At 36.6% G+C, this 23,356-nt stretch overlaps 1 protein-coding gene across 1 annotated transcript in view; it reads left to right on the forward strand.

Annotated features, from left to right (window-relative positions):
• CTNNA3 (catenin alpha 3) overlaps positions 1-23,356 on the forward strand; it is a 987,819-nt gene that overhangs the window by 867,084 nt on the left and 97,379 nt on the right. The window contains 2 exon segments of the mRNA XM_030569668.1: positions 10,144-10,229; positions 23,285-23,356. Of these exon segments, the coding sequence (XP_030425528.1) occupies positions 10,144-10,229; positions 23,285-23,356 (158 nt within the window).

The following is a 23,356-nucleotide window of genomic DNA, read 5'->3' on the forward strand; positions in this document are numbered from 1 at the left end:
GACACATGAGAGAAATTGGAAGATGTGGACTGAAAACATGTGGATTGATATGGACTGATTTCTTCATTAGGGTGTAGTAATAGGCCTCATCAATGGTGGAATTTAAAACCTGATCTGATCTCAGGGAAATCATTGTGCTAGGAGCTGTGCAAGCACATATACCTCTACCCCAATATAATGCGACCCGATATAACACAAATTCAGATATAATGCGGTAAAGCAGTGCTCCGGTGGGGTGAGGCCATGCCCTTCGGTGGATCAAAGCAAGTTCGATATGACGCAGTTTCACCTATAATGCGGTAAGATTTTTTGGCTCCCGAGGACAGAGGTGTAGTAAGAGATAACGATGCTCTGAAGAACTTAAAATTTAAGGGCCTCTGATTTTCAGTATGATGAGAAACTGCAGCTCCCATACATTTCCATTGGAATTATGGGTGTTCAGCACTTCTGCCAATCAGGCTTTAAATAAACAAGACAGACAAAGATAGGGAGGGAAAAACAGAGGCACAGAGAGGCAGGGTGACTTTCCCAGAGTCATACAGCAGATCAGTGACAAGAGCTGGGAACAGATCCCAGGTCTACTGAGTTCCAGAATAGTGCCTTATTTATTGGACCATTGCTTCTTAGCAATGCAGGATCAGGTACTTAAATATTTTATAAACCAAGAATTCAGTCAAGGTTATGATTAAAGCATCAATGCTGCAAACACACAGGTGCTTTACTTTTACTCATATAAGTAGTTCAATTGAAGTCAATAGTATTACTCATGAATAAAGTTTAGTACATGCATAAGCATTTTTTAGCATCAGGACCGAAAGTTTGTATATTTTTCGAGATTTTTTTTCATTAATTCACATTTTAATGCACAATTGGGGACCTAATTGGTTAGTACTTGCCTGGTTTTAGTTTTTTCAGCAATGATTTGGGAGGAGAAATAGTTAATTCTGTTTTTAATGTTTTTTTCACTAACTGCAACAAAAATGGTTTTTTTAGCACAGCAGCATTTCTTCAGGGTACCACTGCTGGGTGTGAAGTATCTTCGCTCTATTTAAGGAAAATGTGGCTGACTCAGCACATACCTTAGAAGGGAAATTAGTTTGGCTCTAGCCTGATCTGTTGCTCTCTCTAATCATTATTAACATATATGTGGCACAGAGACCCTTTGTCAAAGGGTCCCCTGTGTTTTGCAAATAGAAGCAGATAAGAAGGTCCAATGAAGAAATGATCAGAGGAGCCACTACAAACATAGACCCTGAACCTATAATTGGATTCAGCCAAGCAGATCCTTGGACCCCTGTGGAACCCAGTTGACTGTAAGGGTCCATTTGTACTGATCTTATTGCAGAATTGGGGCCATATTTTGCAGAGTCCTAATGTTATTTAAGTCTAGAGTTCGGAGCTTTTTATAGTTAACGATTGTGTTTATCTTACTGAAGCAGCAGTGCCTATAAAATTTTGATTATAAAAAAGTAATTTGAAAATTCAGTAAAAGGAACATAAGGGGATATGGGGAGATGCCTTGTAGAGAACTTGTAGAGTTTGCACTGAAATGGTTTACCTGGAAAATTTTAAATGATGCTCTTTAATTCTTTTTAAAGTCATAAATGACTTTCAACACAATTTCTTTGTGTATAGAAATCTCTAAAAATGCAGGCTGCTGTCATTGCACATTTTGATAATTTATTTTGCATAAAAGTGTGATTATTCACAAACCTTTCACTTGTAGATTCATACAGAAGGTGGTTTATTTTCAGCATGGTACTGAGAATAAAAAGACAAAATCAGCAACATATATCTTTCTGCTGCATTAAACAATAAGGATAGTTTGGATTAAGGTATTATAGGATTTTTTTTAAATGTGTTTCATTTACTTTTATGAAGGAGTATTTTGTGTATATGACCATGGGGCTGCTCTTGGATGTAAGGGTCCATTTGCACTGAGAAAATTAGCCTAGCCCCAATGGAAAATTCTATACACAATTTTAAAATATAGGCTTACTTAGGTTGTTCCAAAAGGAGAAAGCAATTATGAGCTTTTGAAAATTCAAAATGGAAATGAGATTTTGTGTTGCTCTGGAGGTAACAATCATCATGACTATGAAGATGTATTTTTAAATACATGAGGCTAATGGAGAAAACAAGCTCTTGGTAACTTAATGAGACTGCTGTTTTCAAAATTCTGAATCATATTTAAGAATATAAATGTGTCTTCTAAATAGTTCAAGCACGAGTATAAAAATGAAAATATACTGTAATTTCTCTAGTATTCTCCATTAATGTAATTTTGCGGATAAAAATTTAAAAGAAGTCAAGTGATTTAGTTTGTCACTATAAATGTTAAACTTCTAAACAGTATTTTCATCATGAATCATATATCTAGATTAGCTTCCCACTAGATGGAGCAAATGTATGTCAGCCCAGCAATGAACACGTGCAATATAGTGTAGATGATGGAGGTGAAACACTGCAGATCTACATTTACAAAATGACACACTGCCTATTTTTTTTCCGCTTAATATAAAAATTTCAGATTAATGCTGTAAAGTTTTGTATCTAATCTGCACCAGATTAGGATAGATTTTCTACCTGTATCAGAATTAGATCCAGGAGCGGGTTCAAGACTTGGACATAAGGCCATTCTGTATTCCAACCTGGCTTTTACCTTCCCTCTTAGCCCCTTAACTTTTTCCAGGGAAAAGTGGTGAGTAAAGGTGAATTATTTTGAAAAATGAAAGTGAAAAACACATAATTATTTAATAATGCAAAGTCAGTTGGGATGGAGGAGAAAATACACTTTTCCTGTTTATATATATATAGTTGGCCTGTTCAAAAGAAGGCCATTGCTGAAGAACTGGGGTTTAAAGGTCAAACTTGTGATGAAAATAGTTGTAAATCAGAAGAAGTGCTATTGCTTGCCCAGGAGGAAACTGCTTGGTGACAGTTCTAAAATTCATGTGCTGATCATGTATTGTAGATTTTTATTCCTCCTGGTAAATTGTGTGTCTAAATTATACACAGTGAAAAAAGTGGTCAGTGGTACTACTGAAAACCAGTAAAATAGCTGGTGTCAGAAGGAGTGGCTCCTAGATCCTTTGTAGCACAGGATGGAGTTCTGGAGAGAGTTGCTGGGCACTTCAAATGATGTGTAGGAGAGATCACTTTTGATCTAGTTTAGTAGTTCCATAGGAGAATCCAAAGGCTTAGAGATGTGGATAGCTAAGCTCTAGGCACCTAGATGCAGTCCCATATTTGCCAGGTGTCACTGATGTTGACTGACATTCATACATTTGTCCTAATGTCGCTATTATTCAGGTCAGGAAAGAGGCAGAGTTTCCCCTTCAATTCCTTCTCCTGGGTATTAGAGCTTCTCTGAAGGATAGCTTCAGATATCTGCTCAGGGCTCAATCTCTTCTTCTTTCCCTCTCACTTTCTCCTTATACATTCCCTGGTCCCTGCTGTACCCCTCAGTGCAATAGAAGTGGAGAAGAAACAGAGACAGCAGGGAGGAAAAGGAGGCATGCACTAGGGCCAGTCTTTAAAGATAGTTGAGGAGCTCTAATTCCCATTGGAATCAGTCGGAGTCAAGCTCCTTTGAGGAGCTGGGCATGTTTGTGTCTCAGCTGTCATGGGTGTGTTGCTGTAGAAGCAAAAAGGGTCACAATGGAGGTACACTATTGATTACTCAAAAATGTTCTGTCAACATTTGGTTTCAGGAAAAATGCAGTTTCAACTAAATAAGTTTTCAGAATGTCTGTTTCCTTGAAGATTTTTAATTTTTTTTCATCAGAAAACCAGTAACTTGAAATTGTTTTGTTTGTTTGTTTGTTTGTTAGCAATTTTGGACCAAAAAATGGGGTTGCCAGATTTTTGGTTTTCAGCAAAAGTCAAATTTTCCAGCAGAAAAAAAAAATTCCACTCAGCTCTTGCAATAACCAGAAAGTGACATGTAGAATTAGCACTATCTCTGTGTGCAATAGAAGCCCCAGCAAGCCCCGTGGACAGGAGAAAAATGGAGCAGGGAGAAGCCCTCCAACAAAATCCAAATAGGTTAGAAGAGAGTGAGCGATGGATTGCCTCCAGGCCTTTCTCTTCAGCTGTCAACTCTTGCTTCATTTTGTCAGCCTTGGGGATGTTACTGCTTGGAGGTGTCATGCAGAGGTTTTGATTATCCTCCCTTCTTTATGGCTAGAAAAAAATTAATTTTTCCTGTTTATAACTGACTTAAACTTTTTAATATTTTGCCACTGTGTATCTGACATTACTTTTACCACAGCCACTTTTAATAAATTAGAAGTAGGTCGCCAACATTTTATTACTACGCTTTAAAGTACTTTTAGACAAATATGGTCTACATGTTTCCTCCTTCCCCCACAGCTATATATATATATATATATATACACACACACACAGTGCTTAGCAGTATTTGTACAATTCAAATTTAAAATATGGTGCTGCAAGACAAGAATGGCTGGTAAGCAATATGTCAAATATGTGTACCCTACATGATTGTCTAGGGCGGGGATTGGCAACCTTTGGCATGCGGCCCATCAAGGAAATCCACTGGTGGGCCGGCATGGTTTGTTTACCTGCAGAATCTCAGGTACGGTGAATCGTGGTTCGCTGTTCCAGGCCAATGGGGGCTGCAGGAAATGGTGGCCAGCACATCCCTTGGCCCGTGCCGCTTTCCGCAGCCCCCATTGGCTTGGAACAGCGAACCACCAGTGGGAGCTGCAATCCGCTGAACCTGCGAATGCTGCAGGTAAACAAACCAGCCCAGCCCGCCAGCGGATTTCCCTGACGGGCCACATGCCAAAGTTTGCCAATCCCTGGTCTAGGGACAGATTCTGACACCATTAACTCACGTTGAACAGTAACTTACTCCATAAGTAGTTCCACTGAGGTTAATGGGATCACTTGTGGAGTGAGATGCTGCGTAACATGACTAAATGTGTCAAACTTTGTCACTTAACCAAATATCCAGAATAGAACAAATAAATTAGAGTAGTCTCTTTGCATTGGTGTTTTCAAAGTAAAATGTAGTGGACCAGATTCTAATCACATGAGAGTAACTATGGAGTAATCCTATTCATTGCAGTGCAGTTACTCCACATTTACACTGGTACAATTGGGATCAGAATCTTGCTCGATACCTAATGAGCTGCTACTCTACCATATTTTAACATTTATTTTGAAAAGCAGTTACTTGATACAGGAGCATTTGATTAGCAAAGAGAGGCTGAGTAGAGGTTAAGTTGAACAAGTGAACTTTATTAAACTTTCTGGACTGCTATGTCCATGTGACTGTGTTGTTTCCAGCCTAACTCCCTTCATTCCCTGTTTTCCTGGTGTCCCCTCAATAATAGTTCTTCTAGGAAACAGAAGTCCTCTGACTCCATTTGCAGTGATCAATATACAGGCAGCACAAAAACCAAGAAAACATTAAACCACACATACAAAGGAAAAAAAGGCTTAAAATTGAGGGTCTTAGCTAAATACAAAACTAGATATTAGGCTGATATATCTTCCTTCAGTCACACCATTGTGCCTATTTGTTTATACACTATGACAAATTTAAGACAATGCCTACCTTGATATTTAGCCTTTGCTCTAAATTTACTTGAGTTTTTTTGGTCTTTTATTTGTTTTTAAATTTGGTTTGGTGTTTTTTGGTTGTGGCCCTTATTACAGTACTGATGGCTTAATAGATGTGTTTGGAAAAATGCAGAATGGACAATTGTTTGGAAAAATTTTTGTATTAAAATGCATTCCTGGATAACATCGTTAAAAAGCAGCCAAACTCTTTAGTCTATATTCTTGGATTAAAAACCAAATAAACAAAGTAGCACATTTATCAGTTTTTTAAAAGATAATCTGGAAATACTAAAGGTGTACGAATATCTGATTATTAAAGTCGAGCATATTTTTATTCATTATTGTACCTAAGATGCTACTAGTAAATCAAATATAGGGGATATGTCATCAGAAGGGGCCTTTTATTTAATAAAATCAAATCCAAAGCTTAGCTCAGGGTTGCAATTCATCTGGATGAGGTATGATTGACTTACTGTTGCACCTTAGAGCGAGCATAATGTCAGCAAGGTGTAAAATGCATCAATACTGGACTTGGTTATGAATATAATCATAATTTATAGCCTTCAGCGTGGGTGAAATGTCTCATGGAAAAACAGTGAGAATGCAATGGTAATCTCATTCTACTCAAGTCTGGAAGGGAAAATGCATTCTTATTACTTGTGCAGCACTTCAGCAGTAATACTGTCATAATACTCCTAAATAGACAGGGACGTATTTTGGATTCATCTTAGATGAAATAAATGGAAAATTTTAACAGATAAACTGTCAAAATTTAGCAATTTTTCGATTTGATTGCTGAGGATAAAATATTATAGAAGAGCTGTACAAATATATATATATTATAACTAAACCTTCAGTTTCTAAACTCCAAAATGTTAAAGATGGTATTACAATTGGTTGAAAAATGTATTATTTTCTGAAAACCTGTTTGACTAGCTCAATGTAATAGCAATTTATTATTTCTATATTTAAAAATATTGATGTAAACTAAGAAAATACATATCCTATAAAACTGTTCCAACCATTTTGTTCACAGAAAAAAGAAGGAATTCTTAAATTGGAAATAGTCATGTTTATGAATTTCCTTACTCAACAATGTCTGATGGGGCACAGGTGACTTGGAGTGCATGTTAATTAAAGCTGCTGTTAAATCTATTACTAAAAAAATTTGGGCTGAATAATCTTTGAGTGGCACAGACCTATTATAGTGTGTCCTTTGGCTATGAAAAGGGGAGCTTGGACCAGTGAATTTTTATGCCCAGCTGATCCCAGCTGTTGGAATGGTTGCTGAGGTCTGTTGACAGAATAAATTTAGATCAGTCTGAAGGCTGATATTTATGTCAGGGCAAATATGGGGTGCCTGGACAAAATCTAGTGCTAGTGGTGTCATCCAGTGTTCCTCAGACATACGAGAGAACTTGAGGCTGGATCCAGGTACAAGCTTCTACCATTCTACCCAGTGACCATTAGAAAGCTAGGAATCTTCCCTTCCTCTTCCAGTGATTACAGTCTTTTAGTCCTCATGTGTCATCCAGTGTGCTGAATGGATCTGAAGCGTGACATTATAATGTATAGAAAACCTTTTTCAGAGTATATTTTATTTAGCGATTTCTTAAATAAATGTCATTTCCCTCTCCCCTTTACCCTCCAAGGACCTCTATACTTAGCTTATGACTACTAAGTTAGTTTGCCTTTAGAGAACTAATGAAAAAAATAACACCAATAAAATTTTGAAAACTCTCTCAAAATATTTCTGAAATAGTCTTTCTGTAAAATATGTGGCATGCAGAGAATACATGATGGTCTGGTGTGTTTTAAAGGCTTTACTGAAAGTCATTTGGGATGACCTAAATAGCTCACTTCTGAATAATGAGACCATTCCAAGTTCATGCCAGTAAAACCTTTATACCACACCACCAAGTATTCTGTATATTCCATATATTTTACAGAAAAAACTATTTGGGAAATGTTTGACTTTCAAACATTTTTATAGGTACATTTTTATTTCTTTCACTTATAAAGCGATGCTGCCTTTCTACTATGAGTCGAATTGTACAGGCCTCAGAGGTGGAGGAAAAAAAATAATACTAATGTTTAGAAAAATCTAAAAATTATTTGCAGTCATTTTCTGTACTTAATGTAGTAAATTTAAGGTCCAATATCTTGTGTTTTACTATGAGAAGAAACAAAAAGTGTCATAACTTTCGAATAGGAGAATTATTTCTAGCCCTGTTTTGGTTGTTATGGGCCTTAAAACTAGATCAGGACTGACCTGATCTGGGTAAAAAATTTTGCCCAAATTTTATTTGGTGGAAATGCAGATTTGGATCCACCATAACATTTTCTGAATTCATGTTAAACTGTTTGTCATTGTTATGGTTGGAAAAAAAAAACATTAAATAAAAAAAAACATCGTTTCAACATTTTAAAATGAAATGTTTGAATTTTTCCATTTGAAACTTGCCGTTTTGAAATTTCCTTGAGTTTTATTTTAAAAAGTTTGTAAAAGCTTGAAATGAAAAATTGAGATGAATTAAATGTTTCAAACATTATTTTTCTACATTTTGACTCACCAAAGACAAATTAAAAATATTGTTTCAAATCAACCAAAAATGAACTCTCTTCAATTTTTCAGAACTTCCAAAAAATCAGATATTCGCATGGCTCTAGGATTGCCTATCTGTGTGATCCAACCAATGTAATTTTGGGGAGCTAAATGGTAGTTTGTTTTTTATGCCCTTCAATTCTTGGCCAAGACTTTCTAATGGGGTCTCAATTAGTTCTGATTCTGGTGGTGGTTTTTCTTGAACGGAGATATGTCCGCTAAGAATTGGACTTAGTTCACATTGTGGGCTGGCAAACAGCGTTTAGATGGTAACAACTTTTAGTTATTATCAACTTACACAGAATTCTAACCAGTGACCTAAAGCTAAAAGACTTCACAACACATTACTAATCCTCGGAGCCTGCTGTCTCACTATAACCACTCATATTTTATTTATTTATTTTATAAATGAAAAGAGTCTTAAATGCTGTAGGCTTACAATCATATTTGCCTGACAGGTTGATCATATATAGTAGAGGCTGTGAATATTGTTTGCTTATTTACTCTGGGCACATTTTCCAGAGCTTGCAGTTTACTGGTGTCAACTATACACTGGATTCAGGTAACTTATCTCCTAGAAAACATTATTTTGCACAGTGGGTGAAATTTATTCCCCTGGGTAGTTCATTTTGGGCATCTGACAAAGATTAAATTTTAGGGCAGTGCTCAAATTTCAGGACCTATACATACAAAAAATGCCAATATTTCTTTCTGACTGAAACTATAGAGTGAGTTCAGGCAAGTACTCCTACAGTAGGATTAATCTCTTCATAATGGATCTGTCAGTAACTGTACATTGTCCAGAGTCTTTCTTTTTTTTCCCCCCATGTAAATTGGAGTGCACCAATAGAAATCTCTTTCTAATAATTACAGAGCTCTCCAGCTCATTTTAACAGCCAGTGTCTCATCTTATACACTTCCACGATCACAATAATTTCATGTTTTTATTTGCTTACACAGTTTTCTTTGGACTGGTACTGTAAAACAGCAAAACTTCTGGTTTGTTTTGTTTTTTACAGCTTTTCTGCAGCCACATCCATATTGTCTTATTTGCTGGAGTGTTGGGGTATAATTCAGGATTTCTGCACATGGCCTGCATTACATGAGACATTCAATAAAACTGAAAGACAAATTCAAAACTGATAAAAAGAAATGCTCTTTCTCACAATGCATAATTAACCCATGGCACTTGGTATCTCTGAGGCTACAGTTCAGTAGTATTCAAAAAGAGGTTGGACATTTAGTTAGATAATGAAAACATCCAGAGTTACATTAGATAAGATAGGATAATAACTTTTCTAAAAAGAAAAGTAAATGATACAAACCCTGATGTTTCTGGGCATAAGCCAACCACTAATTGATGGGGGGGTTAGAAAGAAATTTCCTCTTTGGGGAAATTATTTCACAGTAGTCTACTTTCCTCTTAAATACCTCATGTGGACACTGTTACTGACAGGATACTGGGCTAGATGGGCCACTGGTCTGATCCAGTATGGCAGGTCTTCTCTTGCTTATGTAGCAATAGGTGGATGGCATAGATAGATCTTTCTTTGAAAAGAAGAGAAATTGATTTTTTTTTTTCTTTTTATTAATGAAAACACTGGCTAAATCTGATCCATCTCTGATCACATAGGGGTTCCCTGTAATATATGCTCTAGTAGCAATAATGCCAGACTAGAATACATGTAAACACAGACAATTTACTAAATGTCTTCTCCAAAATAGAACCTACTACCAGAAAAATGGCTATTATGATATAATCCAAATTTGTTCAGACTTTTTTTTTAACATTTACTAATAGCACAACTCTGCAAATTGATTTTTGTTGGTCTTTAAGTGGACATGGGACAGGTTTTAATATATTTTTGTTGTTATCTAATATTACATTTGCTAACTATAAAACAGAATAACATCATTTTTGTCATGCTCTTCTCTTAGACCGCCAGAGGAATTGGAAGATATATCGGACCTTGAAGAAGACTATGATGCACACAGTCGTATCAGTGTTCAAACTGAAGGGAAAACTGACAGGGTATGTATCAGACTAGTTTAATTAAAAAGCAGTTTGAAGAAGGTAAAAAAAACCCAAACCCTAACCTGTTCCTATTTCTGTTCCTGTGAAGCAATTTTAAGTCAGACAGTGAATCATCAAAATGTTGTTGCCCTCTAAAATAGATTCTGAAAATATGCATGGGATGTAGAACTGAAATATATATATATATATATATATATATATATATATATAATATATATATATATATATATATATATATATATATATATATATAAAAGTGACAAAGACAGCCCTTATTAAGTTGTACATAAATTCTGTGAAGATTTAAATCACCAGGCAACTTCTTACACATAAACACATACCTATGTAGACTTCAACTTGCTAAAGTTTAATAATCTTTGAGTTTGCCTAACCAAGGTTAGGTTAACCATGTATCTTGACATTCAGGTTTTATTTGTGCTTTAAGTTTGTGATGCCCTATATCCAAAAATGACTTCTGTATAAAACAAAAACAGCCAACAGCACAAAAAGGACTTGGTTTAGAAGCTTACCTGCAGCAATATGTGCATAATGGGATAACTTACTCCTTCCTCGGGAAGTACTTTGACAACTAATATAATACTATTATAACAGAAATAATAAATAGATCTAATAAAAATAGTTGTGAAACTTTTCCTTCATTTAAAAATGGATTTTCAAAAGAAAATTTACATTTTCCTGCAATGTTTTTATTTTTTGTTTTTGATAATCAAGAATATTTAGCCTTTTTATAACCATAATAAATCAGTTAACATTTTGAATGAAAACAAAAAATATTGCATTTTATTTTCCACAGAATTTTAAATACATTGTTTTTGACCAGCTTTAATTATAAATGAATAATTTATAAAATAAATTAAAAAAATTAACTTTTGGGGCAGCATGCGATCAAGTCAAGCTCTTTAACATGATAATTAAGGTTTAGATTTACTCTCATATTCACGAGTAGTCCAACTATAAGTGTATCACAAAATAGTCATAAAGAGTTAATCTGAGTTGTCAGACAAATTTACTAGGAGTTGTTTGAATTAATCCAGGATAGTGGATAACTGACTGCAAATTTAACTTTAAAAATTAGAAAACTATTGTTAATCTGGGAAAGTATTTACTAGGCCTGTGGTGAAGAAAGTTAAACTGACAATTTAAAAAATATTTGCAGTGTTATTGGATGTATTTTCTCTTTCTAAGTAGAATACCAGTGCCTAATAAGTGGTACCATTTTGCCTAGGTCTCATTGAGAGAACTGGGTAAAATTACAGAAAAAGCTTTTCAGGAAAATACACATGAAATTTTTGGCCAGTTTGTTCAATGTGATTTCACTCCCATTGAAATATTGATTTTCCTTTTAGTAAAATTTTAGGATATTGAACTTTTTCTTTTCTTTTCTTTTCTTTTCTTTTCTTTTCTTTTCTTTTCTTTTCTGAGTGAAGCGAGAGAAAACTCATCCCCTTAACACAAATGTACATAGCACTTGAGTTAAGAGTTTCATCCAGGCAAACCCCCAAGCCATACTTTCTGTCTGGATTTAAAGGCCTCTTCAGTTTCTGTTTGGTGCCAAGGCGCTAGGGAGTGACTTCAGCTTCCACCACCAGGGTCTTCAGCCTCAACAATCTTTGCTTTTTAACAGACCAAGGCTAATATCAGTTTGACCAAATCCTTTATCAGGACAGCAGCATGCAATATTATGAAGTCCTTGGCAAATCATTACACAGTGCCCTCCATCTAAATAGTATGGTTTTGCTTGTTTTTTTGAAAGCAACACTGCAGGACCAAAATGACTTAATTCCCCCAGGTTCAGTTATCTGATAATTAATTATCAATTGATTCTTAAAGCAACTGTAAGAAATGTAAGTACTGTGTGAAAGATTATCTCCTACAGAGTTATTACTCAATAAATACAGTTGACAAGTAAGATGTAACAGATGCCATTTTCAATCTAAATTATACCTAGAAATTGTTACCACATTTCCTCCCTATTACAAGCTAAAAATCCTCTTGGCCTAACTCTGTTAATAGGAAGATTTTGGTATCTTCATAAGTAAAAAGTCATTTAAAAAAAACAATCTGTCATAAGTTTAATTTTGCCAGAAGCAACACAGAATCTTGAAAATCTAATGACAAGAATTCAGGGCTGATTGCCGATAACTTTCTTCTGTAATTTTAAGTGCTTCTGCTAATAGTGGCTTTAATGTTTAATACAGAGCACAATAATCCCTGTCAAGAACAATGATTCATCAACAGAATCACATTTCCCTGCGTAATTCATATGTTCTCATAATTTCAGGAAAGGAAGGTACTAGTGTTATTAGATGGCTCAGGGCATTAGCAATGTGATATGTAGCCTTTTGTCTTCAGGATTAAAATCTAGCCCAGGCCTGGAGTTTTAAAGGGGTGCTATTATGTGGCAGTTGTTCAGTTTCCTGTGCAAAATGAGTTTGGTGACCTCAATCTGATTCTTTGCGGCTGGATACCTGCCTCCATCATAAACAGTACAAAAGTTGTCACTTACTGGAATCCATCTTTGTGAGCTCAGCAGTTGAAAGAATGGGCAATGGTGGCACGGAAGCTGAACTAACATTTCACTCCTGAAGTAAGTCCCCTCCAGGACAGGGTTGAATCACATTGGCAGGACAGTATAAAGGATGCGAAATAGAGTGTGCTTAATTAAAAAGTAATATGTAAGGTGATGCAAGAAAGGAATCAGTAATTGGGTCTATGTTGGTGTAATGAACACATGGGGACATGAAGGAGATTCAAGTTAAAATACTATGGTGGTTACTTATTTTAAACTTTCTGCTATTGCTTTTCTTTCCCCTTCCCTCATCATTTAAACCAAATTTCAGTGGAATATACTCATTAGAGTTGGTCATTTTTTTTTCAATTTAAGTTATTTTATTAAGAAATAGTATTTTGTCAATGATGACATTTTTGGCTTTTCATTTTCTATTAAATTTTAAAATGAAAAATTTTGAATTTTTTTTTAAAAATGGGGAAACTCCTACTTTCTCTCCATTTGTATTCTCTCTACCTCCACAATGGAAAAAGTGGAGAAAGCTAAAAAGAGAGAGGGAAAAATACCTTTCCTCATTTATTTATTTTGTCCAACTGGAAATGGGAGGGAGGGAGGGTGTGGAGTTAGAGAAAGGGGAAAGAAACCCCAAAATTACTAAACAATTTTATTTCAGAGCAAACATGTTTGTTAAAAAAAAAAAGGAAAAAAATAACAATTTCCAAACTCAGTGAAATAATGGTATTGTTTATTATTTTATATTATTATTATTTTGTGTGGAATCCTTCTCTCACCAATTTTTTTAATACTCTAATATTCAGATTTTTTTTACGCTCCAGTAATTACCAGCAAAATGAATTCAGAATATACCAATCTCTGGAGTATCTTCACACCCATCTTCTGGGATTGTCAAAATATTCAGTTTTGTTCCAACATGCAAAGCACTTTTGACACAGAGTTTTAAAGGAAATTAAATTATTACATGTTGAGAGAGAGTCCATCAATGTAAAAAGACCCCCAAAGAGAGATTTAAGATGATATTGCAAGAAGCAGAAAAACTGAATATGCTTACAAAGGGAAAAGTGCTTCATTATGATGTAACTAAAAATACACAAGAAATGAATTCATTACAGCATAAGTCAGACTGAATCTTTCTGGTAACTTCCTCTACTCTTGTACACCCTGCTAAAATGGTTCAACTTGGCCACGTTCCTTGTAATGCTGTCCTAGTGTGAGGCACTTCTTTTTTCCCTTGCTGGCTCCCACATTAAATGCATCTCACTATGGATATGGATGCCTGACCACCTGTCTCCTTTGCTGTAGTCTCACTGTATGTAATTCTGGGGGTGTTGTGTCTCCTGTGACTTTTATCCTTTCCCTTGAGGCTTTTACTGCATGCCACATGTCTAAGCATCTGTCTAATGCAAGATCATCTTCCTGGAACAGCTGCTCCTGTAGGTGGTGAGCCTAACTGCTGCAGATTATCCTGTCCCAAATTAAGGAGTCTGTCAAGTCCCCAAAATGACATGTAGCAGTCAGTATGCCTCAGGGGTTTGACTCCTCCCCTTTGGATTGATCTGTAATGAAAAATCTGTTTCGTTCCATAGTGTCATTCCACTTTGGGATGCAATAGGTCCCCAGGTCTCCTGGGACTGCTGTGAGGCTTGAGGCAGTGGTGAGCTACATAGTGGTGCCTTGTTTTGAGTAAAGTAAAATAACAGCTTTACTTTCCAGCTGTTGTTGTTCTCCTGTATGGCCAAGACGTGTACAGCTCAACCTCCTCCTTCTACCGGGTCCATTGCTGGGCTAGGATTGTGCCTGCAAAGTCCCCTGGGGAGGCTACAGAACAAGTTGCATTGCTCATGCTGTCAGCTCCTGCACTTAAAAGAACTCAAAGCTCAGATTCTGCCACCATGTTTCATTACAAAGAGTGAAGCTAACTGCACCTTACGTTGAACATGGGGAACTTTATTAAAAGCTGTGTGCTGTTTTGTCCATGTTGCTTCCAGTGTAACTCCCCATGTTCTGTGTTCCCCTAATGCCTAGTCAATAACCATCCCTCCACTCTTGACTCTGGTTACACTGATGGAGATACACTCTGTGCATTTTTTTCTATGAATTCTTGAATCTTCAGATTTTTATGTAGTACCTCTTTGTCAAAAAACCTTATGGCTGTACACATACTAGAAAAAATAAGACTTTTAATTAAGAGATAGTGGACAGAACTTTTGTTATCTGTTATAATAGCAGTCCCTTGTCACACTGTGTACTATCCTCAAAAAAATATTCACTGGAGTCTTGCATATAAAACACGTCTGTGTTAATAACCTTTACCAAACACGTACCTGTGTACTTATTAAGCTGGGCACATCTGAAAAATATACATTTAATGCAGCCAAATTTATGGTCATACATTTAGGAAAAAAGACTGTAACGTACAGTTACAGCTGGTTAGAACTTTTTTGACTAAATATTTGGTTTTACTGAAGTGTTTTGCAGAGATTAATCAGTTTCCACAGAATTTTCATCAGAGAGAGAAAGACTGACTTGATGAGAGACTAGGGTACTGGACTGGGATGTGGAAGATCCCGCTATGCATCATCTAGAATGACCTGGGATGAAAACTCTGTCCTGAGTCAGGTAGACCAGGGATTTGAATCTGAGTCTCCAACATTCCAGGACAGCACCCTAACCATTAAGCAATGCACACACATGTTTTTGAGAAAACATTTGGAAGGTTTGGGTGTTGTTCCACTGAAGTGTGAAAACAAATTTTGAAACTTCAAAAGTTGCCACAAAATGTAATTGCCATCCACTGATCTGCACAAATTAAATTACAGATTACAAACTGTATCCTGAAAAGCAGTGGCTTTGGAAAGTAGTCTTATAATGTGTGAATCTGTGCAATCAAATTGATCTGAAACTTAAAGATAGTTAGGGTTCAATGAAAGTCTAGTTTTATTTGGCATAAGCCAGTTTGCCATTCTTAGTATTATGACTAAAGAGGTGGGTAACAATGTGGCTAAACCTGTCGGAAGTCAGCAAATAATACCCTCTTTGAAGTTACCCAAATATCACAGATGTACAGGCTAACTAATGTATTTAACTGAATTCAATTTTAAAAAATGTTTCTTTTGTAAAAGAACCAAAATGTGAACAAGATGGTTCCCCATCACCACCCTCAACTTTCTAACACCATTATCTTTCTACTGTAGTGAAGAAGTTTGCAACTATTTGTGCTTGTTATGGAAGTAATAAAAACTTGTTTTCGCTTGTTGGACAAAATAAACCTAAACTTACATCACAGCAGACTTTCAATTTTAAATCTTTATTTCACATATACCTTTACATTGTCTATCTCGATGCAAAATCATAGCACACTTAAAAAGCTGTGGATGTAATTTTGTGTTTGGTATCTACACATTTTCAGTGAAGTGTTAGAGAACTTAAAGAAAAATCAAGATCAGCAGGTTAGCATTTTGTGATTTTCCTTGGCCACTTTGTTCCAGTGGATGACTTGTCATATTCCACCTGGAAAATGTTACTGTGAATACAAAAGCAAAACATCATATGTCATGGTTCTCCTGTTAAAATCTCCTCTTTTTTATGGTTGCCAAACACGGCTCTCCGTTCCTAGACTCAAACATTATTAAAACTGTGGGCTGGGAGTGTTAGACCTCTCCATCAGCCCGATAGAAGATAAGAGATATGACAGTTACATATTTGCTATGTCAAATGGACATACTCTCCTGCTTTTGAATCCTTTTTCCTCTTTACCCTTGCTCTCCTTTCTTTCCATTTAATTTATGGCATTATTTTCAGCTAGAAGAGCTCCCCAGGCACAAGCAACAGCAAGTTCCTCAGCTAAAAAGGTCCTATCACAATTTGATCTGCTTGTATATTTGGTCAGTTTCATGCTTTTTTACATTTTAAAACAAACCTTGAAAATACTACAACAAAATTGTCAGTTACACTGTCTAATGTGGTGCCTTTAATTACACCATGGTTATTCTTTGTGAAACCTATAATTGCTAGTAATTCATATAACTAGGACATTAACTTGTGTGACAGAGTAATTGCAGGTGTAAATAAAAACTACTTAATGTATGTGGATTCCAAAAATACATGAATTACTTATAAAAATAAAAGGATAATATAAATAATTCAGTCACCTTCTTATCCTTCCAGTTATATGAATTAGTGGTAAGTTGTTATAAACAAGAATAACCACAATGTAATTATATTGTAATTGCCAGTGTAACCACAGTTTGTAATAACTGTCACTATATTATAAGATAGATCCATTACTTTAATGTGAGTGACTATGCAACAGCTAAGCCACATCATTCACTCTGAGAGACGGGAAGGTTAGTAGTGGGATGAAAGGGATCCATGGAGGTCAAAGTTCTGCAAGGATTCTTGGACCTCAGAGTATCTGTGTAGAGTGTCTGTCCTGCTGCTTGCTTTCCAGTAACACCTCCAGGGCAATATTCTTTTCTTTCAATTATTTTTATATCAGTCTAAGAACCACTTGTTTTTTTTCAACCGATAATGATATTGAGTTAGATCCTGGGCTGCAGCTGAAGGAATGCTCGGTACAGCTTAGGAAGGTGATGCAAAATTGGCTTCAAGCCTGCTTTTTGCATCCATAAGCTTTGGGTCATCCTGGCATTAGTCCAGTCACTTAAAGGCTTCTCCAGTTATGCTGACTTTCAATGATTCTGAGAAGCCTTTGTGGCAGCCAGGGATCAGAACAGGACCAGGCTGGACATGCCTCTCTGCACTAGTCACAGGCACGGGAGGGAGCACTGGAGCATCTATGGTGTGTCTCATCTACCTTTTTAATAACTGAATTCGTACTTAGAAGTGCTTTGTGCCAGTGAAACAATGCAAAATGGCTTGCATGCACCAGAGTATCCAAATCATTGATTTGAGTTTTTGACTGGCTGTGATAAGAGAATTTCAGGGTAATTTTTTCTAGAATTCTGTGTCTCTTGAGTCCTATGCAAAAATCTTACCCAGAAATATTGTAAAAGAAATTATTTTGCAATGGGTTTGACATGCAGGACTCCAACACACCATTTTGGTAATGATGTTTTCAGTATGCATGGGACTATTTGGTCCTTCACTGTTTTCAGCTGATTCTGTACAAAAATCATTCACATCCAGGCCAGCCAGCCTGCAGAAGTCATATTGTTTTCTATAAAATTAGTGTTTGAGTTACTTTAATCCTGAAGGGAAGGATAACTCATATAACTGTCTTTCTCTTATCTTGGAATGGTTTCTATACCTAATGAACATGCATACTGTATCCCATGACTGGAGTATTTTCCTATTGTGGCTATAATGTAGACCTGGCTTGTTGGCTTAAAAATATTTAAGAAAGCAAAGGGTTATAAGTGAGAGCATGGTAAGAATACCACTTCCCCATCTTTTGGAGATAATCTAATTTCTGATCTGAATATGGTATGTTAAAAATGATTTCCATGACACTTTGAGTCAATGTATCTTTAAAATACTGGCTTAATTAACAGTACAGAAAATTTTGTTTTGAATTGTAGTTAAGGCATTTCCAATTCTATGGAATAGACGTCAGGGAGAATCCCTGAGGGGTCAAGAGCTCCAATGCCTGGCTACCTTATATGATTTATGAGCAGCAAGGCTCTGTGCTAGTGAGAATGATGGCTAGTAACTGCCTTCCATATCTATTGCCAGTTAGGGATGCAAGCATCTGAGTCATTGGCTTTAGAACTGAGGAATTCTCTAAATGTCTCCATCCATGGAAACTATTTCGTACTGAATTCAATTTATTTGGCTGAAGTTGGATAGAATAACCAGAATTCAAGATTGGAGAAAGCCGCTTTCTGTTCCAGCTAAACTAATCTGCACAATTTAAATAATTTACTCAACATAGCTGTAAATTTCTTTTCAGTTTACTGGTAACTGAACCATGTCTGCATTTGTGTTTCCTTCAATCTGACAGCAGTAGTTAAAATTATTCATATTTAGTTGATGTGAGCTGTCTTAAATTTTCTGATGGAAATGAAATGCAGTATTTCTAGATAAGGAAAAAAAATCACTTGGTGATGCAATCCGTAGCAATTTATGGATTTTTCTGGTACTACAGACTGCAGATCTTGCAGCAAATATTCATCATTTATCAGATTAATGACTTTTAAATTAAAATGTATTTTGAATAGTATGAGTGGGGAGCACATTTTCAGTATTTTTGTGAGTCCCCCATAAGTAAGGTAACTTTTCACCTTACATATTTTTAACAAATTCCATAGATGTTAATTTTCAGATGACAGTGGACACATTTGGAATGTTTCCACTGGCTTGAAACTCAGGGGAAGAGTGGGGGGAATAGCACAATGCCACTACTTCCACTTCCTTCTGGAGATGGGAAGAGGGTGGATCCTTGGCTTTAGCACTTCCTAATGCTATTGTTAGCATAGCTGAGTCAGCAGGGCAGGGGAGGTAATTTACTTCTGATACACACTCATGGGTAGGTTACTTTCTCTGTGAAGCAAGGTGGAACCAGGGGTCAGATTGTGACTCTGAGTTATAGTCAGTTCCCTGCTGTGCTCCTGAGCCATTCAATTACATGGTGCATGTTACTTGGGGCAGATTGCTAACTGACAATCTTGTTCATAAAGGGGAGTAGCCCTTAAAAGCTTCTAACTGTCAGCATTCTACTTTACCAGGAGATGTTAAAAATACATTCATGCAATCAATGAAGATCTATTTTAATGAAACAATTATTAGAGTGGCAGTCTTTCTCACGTGATGTGTCAATAGCAGTTATGTTGGGCAATTCAAGGAATCTAATCCAGAGCATTCTCTAAAAGGAGTTTATGATATTTCTGAGTGTGGTGATGGCGGCAGGACATACATTAATATCCCTTCAGGAACAAAGGAAACCTTTAAAGATTTAAAGGTTTAAATATATTAACTGCTCAGAATTTTCCATACTGTAAAAGTTAAATACAAGATCATGTTGAATCAACATAGATCCCTTGTGTTCAGACTCAATGGCCCAGATATAAAAACAGACCCCAACACCTTCCCCATCCTACAAGAAAAACCCTACTGGGCTAAAACTGCTATGTGGGTTCCCTCACAACATTTAGCCCCCTTTTCTGTTTGCAAATTGTAAGCACACGGTGGTTTGTACATATTTATTCCCAATTTGTACTTGGTTGAATGCTTTGTGTGGAACACTTCCAGCCAATGGATTTAGGTTTGCCAACACTCCAGATTTGTCCAGGAGTCTCCAGGAATTAAAGATTAATCTTTAATCAAAGATTATGTCATGTGATGAAACCTCCAGGAATACATCCAACAAAAATTGGCAATCCTAAATGGATTGTTTGTGAACTGCTCACTCTGGCCCCTATCCTGCAGTCAAGTATATGATGGTTATTCCTGTGCCCAGCCAGAGCCTCAAGATTTCATTAAGTGTGTGATATTTGTGATTTGCTGCTCAAGGCATTTGTTTGGTCACTCAAGTCACATGCTAGTGTCTGGTTTTTTAAAAATCCTGATTGGATGAATCAATTTTTCTAAATAGGATAAGGGTCTAAACGAATTACACCTCTACCCTGATATAACGCCACCCAATATAACATGAATTCTGATATAATGCAGTAAAGCAGTGCTCCGGGGGGGGGGTAGGGCTGTGCACTCTGGCGAATCAAAGCAAGTTCGATATAATGCAGTTTCACCTAGAACGGGGTAAGGTTTTTTGGCTCCCAAGGACAGCATTATATCGGGGTAGAGGTGTATCGGATCTCAGTTCTTATGATGAAGGTGGGAGAGCATTTTAGAGAGAGAGAGAGAGAGAAATGGCAGGTGGCAAGCCAGGGCAGAGAATTTTAGAACATTTAAACTCTTTTCAACAAGAAAGAGCATTACATTTTGCTGTGTGTATGTATCCCTTATTTAAAAAGACTGGACTCCTTCATGATTTTAGAAGAAATGCATATAAGTCATATTCATTAGTGGCTTTTTATTCAGTTTTTCTCTTGTCACATTCACACTCTGTAATTGCATTTGTATGTACTTGCACAATCCTAGGTGCAGTCAGCTCTCTTTTGTATTTTTGTATTTGATTGTCTCAGTGCCTAAGCTCTCTAACTACAGAGGTAACATGGGCAACCATGGTGTATTCCCCATCTCTAGTACAACATATTACATCTAAGAATTTGTGACATTCTGAGGCCTTTGACAGTTGCCCTGAGGTTCATCAGCAGAGATGACTCTAATATTAGCCAGTTCATTCCACTGATCTTTCTACTGGAGAAAAATATGAACTCTCTGCATGGTATGATTAGAAAATGATACAGAGGTCTAGAACTGCCCTCAAAAGTCCTGTGTGTTGCCTCAGATGAATACATACTCAAGAACATTATACTTTTGGCTTTCTTTGGTTATGGACCTAGGATTTAATGATGGCATTGCCTCTTACCTCCTGAGGCAGATAAAGACATTAACAAATGGGAGCACAAGCTTATCGGCTTGTGGCTGTGGGCATTTGGCAGGGGCCTGATCCAAACCTGCTACAATAATTCTCTTGGAAAAGGATGTGGCAGATCAGATGTGAGAGTGTTCCTTTTGGGACAGTCTGGAGTACTTTGGGCTTGTCCTCATTGTCTCTAAGCTCCAAGTGGAGTCATCTAATGTTAGGACCACAAAGAGAATGGATGAAGAGAGAGAGTATGAATATTGGTCACAATAGTCGACAAGTGGGCCAGGCCAGGCAGCATGTCACAATTATTTCTCTTTACCCACTGGTTTTGTTGTTGTTGGGCTTATTATATTACAGTTGTTTTTATCTGCAATCTTGGTATGCATATATAATCGACAAAGGGGTGGGTGGGAGAATCTCCATTTTCAGAGTCATGTCTTCATCCTTCATTTCTTTGCTGCAAGTGAAAAATTGCTTTGTATTCCCTTGAGCCTCTGTACTTTGCTGTGGAGAAGACCAACATACTTGCCTAAGTTACTAGACCACACAGGGACTGAAGCTAAGCAGAAAAGAGCTCCTGGAGCAACTGGCAACTATGACTTCTGCTCTCTCTTATGATGATACTTTTCTGCCGCTGCTCTAAGTTTATGAGAGACTCCTGTAATATAGTTTGTGGCTTCTGATCAGTTTATGTAGCAATATATGATGAGGATGACAGTGTTTTTCTTGCTATTTGTAGGCCTCTAGATTTGAGTTGCTGGGCCTTGCTTTGTATAAAAGGATTTCCCCACATCTTTCAAAAACTAATCACTGAAACAAAGCCTACAAGAGCCAAGAGAGTTAATTTGGTCAGATTAGTATTCCTGACCTGTCTTGTCATTGCCAGGGCACAGTACATACATATAGTAGTATGTGCACACATTCTCTTGGGGGGGGAATAGGTCAGTGTTTTGAGCATTGGCCTGCTAAACCCAGGGTTGTGAGTTCAATCCTTGAGGGGGCCATTTAGGGATCTGGGGCAAAAATATTTCAGGGGATTGGTCCTGCTTTGAGCAGGGGGTTGAACTAACTGACCTCTTGAGTTCCCTTCCAACCCTGATATTTTATGATTCTCTCACAGTGAGGAGAAATTCTGGTGGGAAGAACCAAGTTCAGAAATGCTGGTCTCCTCCTCCACCCCCATGAAATCAGTATAGCAGAGGGTAAAAGCACAGAAAAGACCAGATTTTATGCAGAGGAGACCAGATTTCACAGTCCATGACACATTGTTCATGGCTGTGAATTTGGCCCTATATATTAATGTTCAGGATGCTTTTTGTGTTTGAATATTCTGGTGAAGAAAAAATTATTTGCATAAAAGTTTACAGAAAAAATGAGTAAAAAGGGCCACAAATTATGACAAAGCAGAATAGTGGGCTTTATTTACAAGAAATGATTAGCAATTTGTGTCTTGCATTCACCCAGATCACCTTCATAGTCAAGAAGATATCAGCATCTTCAGAGTTCTGCATATGTGGGTTTTTGGTTTTTTTTTACTATTATTCTCAGAGAGGGTACAATAATTAATATTTTAGTCCTTTTCAATGTAGCTTGCTCTCAAGAGTCTTATTCTTTGAGCTGATTGGAGATTCTGATATGCTTCTCATCATGACTTTCTTAAGAGAGATGAGAACTGACCATAGAATGAAGGTTGACTTTTCCCATTGTTAGAATCACTGCAGAAAAGTTCCAAAGACAATTGATAAATACCATTAAAAAATAAAAGGGGTCATTTTTGGTTAGAAGGTGAGTATTGGAGATGGACTTGAACTTCAAAGTGTGAATTTGATCTAGATCTACTCAAAATTCAAGAGTATTACATTTCCAAATTTCATTTCAGATTGTTCTAGAGATAAGACCCACTTATGAAATTGAAAGGAGCTCAGATTGGAGGTGGTTGGTTCAAGTCCATGTTTATTTAAAACATATATTTAATGTCCAGTGAATTTTGCCAAAAAGAAATTACTCTTAGACCACAGACAGATGTTTTTCAAATCAAATTATCTTATGTTTCAGGCTAAGATGACTCAACTGCCAGAGGCTGAAAAAGAAAAGATAGCTGAGCAAGTGGCTGACTTCAAGAAAGTC

The sequence above is a fragment of the Gopherus evgoodei genome, chromosome 7 (assembly GCF_007399415.2).
Source record: "Gopherus evgoodei ecotype Sinaloan lineage chromosome 7, rGopEvg1_v1.p, whole genome shotgun sequence".
In the NCBI taxonomy this organism is placed as follows: domain Eukaryota; kingdom Metazoa; phylum Chordata; order Testudines; family Testudinidae; genus Gopherus; species Gopherus evgoodei.